Source organism: Manacus candei, unplaced genomic scaffold (assembly GCF_025592945.1).
Source record: "Manacus candei isolate 608988 ecotype Guabito, Panama unplaced genomic scaffold, ASM2559294v1 h1tg000049l, whole genome shotgun sequence".
In the NCBI taxonomy this organism is placed as follows: domain Eukaryota; kingdom Metazoa; phylum Chordata; class Aves; order Passeriformes; family Pipridae; genus Manacus; species Manacus candei.
Genome location: NW_026138097.1, coordinates 660,229 through 670,000, shown reverse-complemented (window position 1 = coordinate 670,000; position 9,772 = coordinate 660,229). Strand labels below are relative to the sequence as shown.

The following is a 9,772-nucleotide window of genomic DNA, read 5'->3' as shown; positions in this document are numbered from 1 at the left end:
CGAACCTCTCCTCTCCGAACCTCTCCTCTCCGAACCTCTCTGAACCTCTCCGAACCTCTCCGAACCTCTCCGAACCTCTCCTCTCCTCTCCGAACCTCTCCTCTCCGAACCTCTCCTCTCTGAACCTCTCCTCTCCGAACCTCTCCTCTCCGAACCTCTCCGAACCTCTCCTCTCCGAACCTCTCCTCTCCGAACCTCTCCTCTCCTCTCCGAACCTCTCCTCTCCGAACCTCTCCTCTCCGAACCTCTCCGAACCTCTCCGAACCTCTCCGAACCTCTCCGAACCTCTCTGTTCTCTCCTCTCCTCTCCTCTCCTCTCCTCTCCTCTCCTCTCCTCTCCTCTCCTCTCCTCTCCTCTCCGAACCTCTCCGAACCTCTCCGAACCTCTCCGAACCTCTCCTCTCCGAACCTCTCCTCTCTGAACCTCTCCTCTCCGAACCTCTCCGAACCTCTCCGAACCTCTCCGAACCTCTCCTCTCCGACCTCTCCGAACCTCTCCTCTCCGAACCTCTCCTCTCCGAACCTCTCCGAACCTCTTCTCTTCTCTCCTCTTCTCTTCAAAATGTAAGACAAATTCATAGCTTGCCAATAGAACCAAAGAAAACATATTCACTCATTCATCTGTGAGTATGAGTGAACTAGTTAATGAGAATTTGCTTTCTGTAGTGTGAATTCAAAACACTCCAGGATATTTGTTCCTGATGTGGTAAAGTGTTTAGAATTGAACTCATACCTAAGACCATGATCAGGTCCACTGACAACAACTAATATGGCAATTAATTCCTTGATTAAAATGCAAATGACATTATAGTTTTTAAAGATATTCACATGTTTCTATTCAGAGTTTTTTTGTCACCCTCCTCACTTGTTGTTTACTTATTCTATATTGTTCCCCTTCCTTGTTTTACAGCTAGTCACCACCAATGCCCAATCCCACTGATTTCCAAAAATGGACATAACACTTTTATCTTCACACTGTTCACTTAGCAACCATGTTACAACCTATTCTACTTTTTTGTGGCTGTCATATCAATTAAATTGTAGCTCTTTGAGGTCACACCACCTACTAGTTTACATTCCATTGCCTACCAAAATGGAAGTATTCACAACTGCAGTCCATGCAGCATCATAATAAATACTTTGTGAACACTTTTAATAGCTTTTGCCTTTTTAGGGTTGAGCATGTGCATCCAATAATTTAATAAGAAAGACTGAAGGGTACTCAGCATGTCACAGGGTTGATTCTTACTTCATTAGTTATGCTTCCATAAGACTAAATGAGAGGAGGAACCATGATCCACCTGTTGTTTCAGGTTCCGGGTGTCCAGATGTTTTAAAGAGAAGCCTAGTAGTAGCAACCTGTATCCAAAGCATCTGTTTAAATTTAACCTTTGGGTATTCCTGACTTTGCACTCTCTGTAGCTGTTTGTTAGTCACTGCAAAATGGCATGTTTGCAGAGAAGTGGTTGGCTCAAGTGTGAGCACCTGCACCAGCCAAAGAAGAGTCGGGTGTGCTCTTACTCTACTGGATGCTGAAGACGGAAGTGTTGGAATCCTTCAGAAACAGTGGTGATAGTTAAGGTAGAAAGCACCAGAAAGCTCCTCTGTTAACTAAAGTATGGTGTTCCTTTCTATGAATACATCTAGATACCAAAACATCCAGCGAACAATCGCAACAGAGCGGACTGACGATGATGCTGTGGTAAACAACAGGGTGGAGAGAGTTCCCACTGGAGGAGGAAGTGACTCTGAGGCAGAGCCTTCTCAGCCAAGCTCAGGTATGGGGGGGAGAGCTTTTGAGTGGCATGTTCAGTGCCATTCAGCTCTGGGAAATCTGCATTTCCAGGAGAGACAGGAACTTTATTATACCAGGTCGAAAGATTAATTAAAAAAAAAAAAAAAAAGACTTTGACTTGAAGCAACAGTTTTCAGACCTGAAGCTACGGGTATAAAGCTAGGTACAAAGGTCCTCTGTTCTTTTTGAACAACTACTACAAAAAAATACAAAGCATTTTTACCTTGGTAAAAGACTACTTTAAATTAAAATGGAAAAGGTGTCTGGTTTTTATTCACCCAGTAGTTGTAAAAATGGTGCTGTCTTATTTTTGCTGCAGTGTGATTTTTAGCTTGGGGCATTGCAGTTTCTTCTCTCTAGGCCTGACTTCTGCACTGCCACATTTGCTTATGTGATTGCACCTGCAGTGGCATCAAGTGTGAAATACTTGTGGTTTTTAAAGCTGCAATTTTGTGATAGCTATGAGCTGATCTAAGTGTGGGCTGTGGACTGGCACAGCTGTCTTTTTGCTCATCACTAATTTATGTGACAGGACCCCATACCAGAGTGGAGAACTGATCTGCCTGAAAAATAGCCTGGTTTCTTGTCCTTGTCATTTACAGACAGAATGGTTCTTTCATTTATCTCGTTAGATGAATAGACAAAAATGAGTGTCACTACCAAGAAGAGGAGAATGTGTACCCAAGACAGGATGGGATGGCAGGGGTCTCTTCTACTCTTTTTGGTGATAGTCGGACTCATGTTTTCTTAAAACATTTGGGGAACCATAGCCTAAGTGTTTGTTTCAGGTAAGAAGCACCAGCAATCAGACTAGTGCCCACTATGCAACTTGAGGCCATGCAAAAATAACTCTGCTTTGTTTGAGAATTTGCACCACCAAAATGATTAACCAATTCTCTTCCTCTGGATTATTCTTACCGCTACCTAACTTTGTGTTCTGTATTTTCTGCCACAAGTAAATCTGACTTCTTGCTACCTTTTTACCATCCCTCTCTAAATAGCACTGGCAAAGAACCAACATGATATCTGGTTGAATTTTCTTAGTTTTCCATGTTGAATAGGAAAAATTACACAAAGAAATAATAAACTTCTTTTTAAAAGTTTAGAAAAATACTCGATTTTGTTTGTTTTCCTGATCCTTTGGGTGGTTTTAGCTGGAAAATAAATTTTGTCAACGATGTTAAACATTAGATATTTAAAGCTTCCTTGCAATCTTTTGTGTTGCAATTTATGGGAGACTTCTATGTACACTAGATCATTTAAGGAGATCCCAGTTCTCCCTGTTAGAAGCTGAAGTGGAAGTAAGGTACACATTATATTTTTAGTATTTATATGTAATGTAGCCATTACTTGTAATATGTATAGTTATTTACTATCATAGCCAACATAATAAAATAGTAATTTAATAGGAGTTGCTACTAGTAAGTATTTTGTTCAGTTCATTATGTAACGTTCACTCTTTTATTTTAAACTCAACGAGCTAATGGGTATAATAAATGTTATCCTAAGTTATTAGGAAATGGTTTTTGCTATAGATAATTGCTTTGTTTTTAGAAGAAAATGTCAATATTGTATAAAATACCAAGAATGATGTAAACACACTAGAGAAAAAAAAAGCTGCAGTATGATACATTTGTTATTTGTCTTTTAATTTAAATGAAAAATGTCAGAAGGAATACATTTTAGGCACATTAATCCAGATTCTAAGCCAGTATAAATGAATTTAGTTCCAGCAATGGATACAGTCTGCAGTTTTAAGTGGATAAAATAATACAATGTGTCCAACAGGAAGAAAAAAAGTTATAATTAATAAGAAAAGAAATGGTAATCTATATTTATTCTGTTAATGATGTCTGCATCCAATTTCCTTGGACTGCAAATAAAATTTGGCTTTATTTGAAAATGCCAGAACACCCAAGCCATAATTCCATGGTAGGAAATATTTTTCTGGTGTCTGTAGAAGGTCAGGAGTTTCTATCTCTACAGAGTTACATTCTCAAATGCTCAGTTCTGATCCTGTGCTTCATTACTTGATACAGATTAAAAATAATCCTATTGTGTCTTGTTTTGTTTTCTTTACCATACAAGTCCCCAAAACCATGGACTTGCCAAAAATAATGCAATTAAAGTAAAGAGCAATGCTGGATTGGGAGATCAGATCCCTCTAAAATCAGCAATGGGGGGAACCAGTATGGACCTGGGTGACAGTGCTGAACCGAACCATCAGCTGGTAAAAACTGCTGAGGTCACATTGTATTTAGAGACAGAAGCAGCTATGACACAGAATTTCATAACCTACAGTTCAGAAAGCCGTCCAGCCCCTGCACTGCTGTGGTAAACAATGCACCATATTCTGTCAGTTTGCCAGCAGGCTAGTCTTGGGAATGCCAAGAAGGTGCATCAGGCAGGTGGTAACTTTTTTATACTGTCACTTTTGCAGCTGTTCAATAAAGGTTAAATAGACTGTGCTTCCCACTACATTAATAATATTTTGTGGTTTGGTTTTTTTTTGTCCAGAGATTAGGAGGGAAGGTTCCCTTTCTCCTGTGAATTCTCAGAAAATCACCTTGTTGCTGCAGTCTCCAGCTGTGAAGTTCATCACCAATCCTGAGTTCTTCACTGTGCTGCATGCAAACTATGTGAGTAATGATGATTTGCTCTCTCGCACTACTGATTTCTGAGTCCAAATGCAGCGCCCCAGGCCTTCAGGGAGAATGGCTAGTGAATTTGAGTTATGTGACATAGGGCACAGCTGTTCTTTCTCAGCACCAGAGTAGGCTGGGGACACTACAGGCAGGCTGCTCCAACAAGACTCTTGCTGGGATTCTGCCTCACACAAGAAATTCCATGGTACAGAAAAGCTCATTAGCGTTTTCCTCTCAGAAATAAGCAGGAATCCTTGGTTTCAGCTTGTTTGATCCTGTTGTCTGTTGCTGCAGGGAGTAAGGTCGTTGCCTTTTGAGCCCACCATCCTGAGAAATCTTTCTCAGATACTGCCAAGTCTCAGGGAAATAGAGGGGAAAAAATAACGCATGCAATTTGCATTCCCAAAAATCAGGCAGGCATAATGGAGTAAAAGAAATACTGACTTGAGTTAGTGAAGCTATTTTGGGAAAAACACTAATAAAAATGAATTTTCAAAATTAAAATATCTTTTTTTTTTTTCGTTTATACAGTAAAAGTACACATTTTCTTGCAAACCTATAGGGGAGTGGAAAAAAAATCTAATATCAGGAGGAAGCAGATAGGGGAGTCCTACGAAGAGATGCAGTCCTACTTTACCATGTCTTGAATGTAGTTCAACTAGGAATCTACACATGACTTCTGAATATTTGGAAAATCATTCATTTCTGGAGAGCAATGACCTTTCTTTTTGAAAGGAAAAGAAAGTAAAACACTTGGAGAGTCGCCTCAGCACAGGTTTTTAACTAACTACAGACATCAGGTTTTGGCTGTGGCACCTGGTGGATTGAAGCCAGGTGTCCATCTCCAAGCATGTGCCAGAGATTATTACCCACGAAACCCTACCGAGGAAGGGGATATATTACCTCGTCTGACATTACATGAACTAAATTATGGAGTGCAGACAATTTCTTACATTGACAGGGTGATATGTGATGATTTATAGCTGAGAGCAATGTAATTTTAAGTCAGTATAGCTGTTTGAAAAATGAGGAACTGATTCCATAGTTGTGTAAGGAACAGTCACAACGGTCTAAATCCCAGTTTTATTTCTCACTGAAATAAAAAAAAAAAAGCCAAAAGAGGCCTTCAGTTTGAGCTTATAAACTTGTCTCTAATACGAGAACCAGAATAATCTATTGAAATATCTGTCAAGTGCTCATACAGATTCAACTTGTACAGAAATAATGGCCTCACATAACTTTTGGCTTAACACAAGTGTAATATTTTAACCACAAACCCCTATTAAAATTTCAAGTTATTAATTATACCAGTGAGGTTGGGATTGGAAAATATTATGTGACAGAATTAAAAGGGAAAGGCACTCATTTTTCAGATATTTTATTTCCATGGAAGGGTAAAACTACATTACACTCTTTGCTTCCCTAATGCAGCTTAGAGATACTCAAGACGGTCATTGATCATACGTTAGATCAAAATACAACTTTTGTTACAGAGTACACTGGGATCTTAACGGTTTGTGATCATGAAGCTTTCCTGGGTTATAAGCAGGTCATATCTTCAGGGCAGAGATCCTATCTCTGTGATTTCATAACCTTTACCAACCTTTGCCATAATTAGGGACCCTGTGCTACAGGGAGTGTTCTCAGTGGTGCCACCACAGTAAATCCTTACATAATAAAGATAATACTTGTAAATTTTTTATTGCATTATAGTGGTTAAAATGCATTAAAAGGACACAGAAATTGAGAATTCAAAGCTGTTAGGTCAAATTCTCTTAACAGATTCTCTGGACATATTCCAGGTCTGCACTCTGGGGCTCACTTCACTGGGGACGTGAGTCCTCCAGTGATCTTTTATCACTCTAATGAATAATTCAATCCTTTGGGCTGACCAACAAACCAAGGCACCCATTTTCTCTCTAGTGAAAGGCTCAGGAAGGTTGCAGACTTTTGTGATGTTTTCTACTCTGTCTTGAGGAGCTTTTTCCCTGAAGTGAAAGATTCCAAGAGTAACCTCTGGATGTGCCTTTGTATTGTCACCACAAGCATTATTTTGTGGCATTCTATCATTGAATGTACTGTGGCAACAAATATAGTTCACTTTAGCCCCTCTTCTGCAATCAGATCAGCACTAACTGGCTTGAACTGCATCAGGGCACGTTACTCTACAAGGTGCTTTTAATGCCCATTGTGAGATACAACTTCCTGCCTGGGGCGTGGCATTCATCTGACTCATGGAAATGTCTCCATCTGACATGCTTTGTAGTCATCACAGAAACAAATATTCAATTAAAGGGAAACAATTCACACCGTCCAAAAATAGACAATTAGAAGTGTCTGTTCCTGTCCTGTGGCTATATAGTGACCATAGGTAGCAAGCTTTGGTGTAGACATCTGCACTGCAGTCCTCTTGAGTTCATGAATCCTATCACACGTATCTTGATTTCAATTATAGCATAAATACATGTTCACAGCTGTCTTTGCATTTCTCTGGCACCATCCAGGCATACAAGCAGTGCTTCTGTTGACCAATAAAAGTAATGAAATGGGCAGAACTTACAGGCATCTTGAGTATGTGATGTTTCAACTGACTGTCTTTTTGAAATGTATTAGAAAGGTAGTTCATGCACAAGCTAATTGTGGACAGCGTGTGGGATGTTTCACTTTCCAGATTGTATTTCTTAATTCTAGATGTTCATGGAAAGTAGTCATTCAAATCATGAGACGGAAATGTTTCTTGATTCCAGCAGGATTTGTTTCAGTCCTTTGGGTATATGTCCCACAAAATAACCACATACATTGTTTTTCCATCAGAACTGGTTTTCCTCACTTCTGTTTTTCATCTCATAGAGTGCCTATCGGGTCTTCACTAACAGTACCTGCTTGAAGCATATGATTCTGAAGATTCGTAGAGATGCTCGTAATTTTGAGCGGTATCAGCACAACAGAGACCTGGTAAATTTTATCAACATGTTTGCTGATACCCGACTGGAGCTTCCTCGTGGCTGGGAGATAAAAACTGACCAGCAGGGCAAGGTAAGGGTGCCAACAAAACTAATCACTTGCTTAACACACCACATCAGGCTACATGATTAATAAAGTTTCCTTCCTTCTTGTCTTAAAATTGATGATGTTTTGGTTTAAACAACACAAGCAGCAAGCAGAGTTATTTTAGAAGCAGAAAAAAAACTTCAAGAACAAATGTTTCAAAGTATTTCTGGCTTTCTGCAGAATATCACAGCACAGTCAAGGCAGTATTGGACTGGCAAAAAAGTTTGAGACAGAGTAGATTTGTTGTGCCTGCAAAATTTGACTCAGTGTCTCTATGTCCAATGAAGCTTTGCTGAGTGACTTCTGGAACCACCAAATAGGCTAAACCACCATTTCCCAATAATATTATTCTCTTCTGTCTTGTTTACACCATGGCCATTACACGTGATTTTGACCTACATAGCTTCAGGTATTTTCCAAGAGCTATTCCTGCTTTGAGTAAGGCAGTCCTTTTGTTTGCAGATATCTCCCATGGACTGTACTTAACCAAGGTATTTCTGACACAATTGCCAGTGGTTGTCACGTTGTGTTCCCACGACACTATCACAGTGTTGCCCGTCTTCTTATAAAAAAACATTGTTCCTTGGTGTTTCAGTCTTTCTTCGTTGACCACAATAGCCGTGCTACCACCTTCATAGATCCCAGGATTCCGCTGCAGAACGGTCGTCTCCCTAATCACCTGACTCACAGGCAACATCTTCAGCGACTACGTAGCTACAGTGCTGGAGAGGTAACCGTGCCAGTGTCAATCCAGGAACTTTTGACAGCAGTCTTCTGTAGAACTAAAAGCACTTCTTATATTTGGAAGGCATTGAAACAGACTGTCTTATGAATTTTTATCTTGTAAAGACAATAAGTGATTTTTTTTTTCTTCCTGAAGGGTTTATTTCAGAGCTCGTTGGTAACGAAGGTTTGTATTTTGATGGCTTTCAGAATAAAATAATAAGCAGTAAAATTTGGTTGAAGTGAAGTGATGACAAAATAGATTTTAAAAGAAGAATCCATATATGACGTTCTGGTCTTGCTTTACTGAAGTCAAGTCATTCATTATTTTTGTAGCCTGATACTTCAGCAGCCTTGTATGTTTCTTCAGTCCCCACTGGGACACTGTACTCTGAAATTATATACTCCCTACCAGTAGTGTAGTTATGTATGTTGAGGTTTGCTTCCCTAGCTTCAGTCAAATTAGGCATCTTTCCTATGTTTCATGGAAATGACTTTTATCACTGAGGGTCATGGATAAAATTGAAAGAAGCATAAATACTGTGTTGTGTATTGTGAATTTAAGGAGGAAAAAGTACCAGCAACCAGATTCTTCATATAGCAAATCCCTACAATTGAAGATTTGTAGAGATTGATGCTGAATAGGGGTAGAGACGAATTATGGTGAAAGGATCTTCCTCTTTCAGCAAAATACCCAGAGAAATGCTTGTGAAATTAATTTATTGCAGTAGGACCTGTCTGACACCTCTCACTGCCAGCTGGGGTTGGGATCAGGAGATGACTAGGGTGCAAGGTCAGTTCTTCAGGATCAAAGGCAGACCAGGCATGAGTAGTTTGGGCATGCTTTCTCCATCTTGAGTGAATATGGAAACATATTTTCTGAAGATAGAAGTGTATCAGTGGATCTGTTTCAATCATATCTTCCCACCAGTTTAGCAACTTCCCTCTGCCAACAGCCTGCAGTTTAGTGTTGCTATTGTGGTTGAATTACTGGCATGACTGTGATAGCCACCTGCAGGGTGGTTCATATTTGGGCACATGCTTGCCTGGGGCTTACTTACAAATTCACCATGTCAGAGATGGAAACACCACTGAGCAACTCAGATAACCTAGCCCAAAAAATACACTTGGTTCTGCAAGCACTGGCAAGGCTGGCAAGGAACAATTTTCAATAAACCCAAAATATCAAGTACAGGGAAGGGAGTCAAAAGTATTTAGTACTTATGAGTAATGATTCTCTGGGGAAATTATAAACTGTTCATTGAGGCCACTGATTTGGCACAATCAGCCAGTGAAACAGGGTTTTCTGTCTCAGGAGCCGTCAGTGTTGGCACTGTCACCTCACAGTCTCAGTGGCCCAGGTCCTACAGTGCTTCTGCATCCTTGCTGTAGTCAGTAGCTTCCCCTTTGGAAGTGTCTGCTGCTCCAATGGAAGGACTCCCATTGATATCCAAGGACTTTGGATTGATGCCTAAAAGCCCTTTAAAGGAAAAAATTCAACCCTTTACAATTCAGCCCATTTATTAAGAGCCTCATGTTCCATGCCATTTCCTCCAAG

The 9,772-nt window shown here is 40.1% G+C and overlaps 1 protein-coding gene across 11 annotated transcripts in view; it reads left to right on the top strand.

The window, feature by feature from the left end:
- HECW1 (HECT, C2 and WW domain containing E3 ubiquitin protein ligase 1) overlaps positions 1-9,772 on the top strand; it is a 258,654-nt gene that overhangs the window by 201,339 nt on the left and 47,543 nt on the right. For all 11 annotated transcript variants that reach the window (XR_007906638.1, XM_051799421.1, XM_051799422.1 and 8 more), the window contains 4 exons: positions 1,648-1,778; positions 4,313-4,434; positions 7,291-7,476; positions 8,087-8,221. Coding sequence is in view for 10 of the 11 variants with exons in the window: in XM_051799421.1 (XP_051655381.1) it covers positions 1,648-1,778; positions 4,313-4,434; positions 7,291-7,476; positions 8,087-8,221 (574 nt within the window). In the remaining variant the exon portion in view is untranslated. The remainder of the gene's footprint in view (positions 1-1,647; positions 1,779-4,312; positions 4,435-7,290; positions 7,477-8,086; positions 8,222-9,772) is intronic.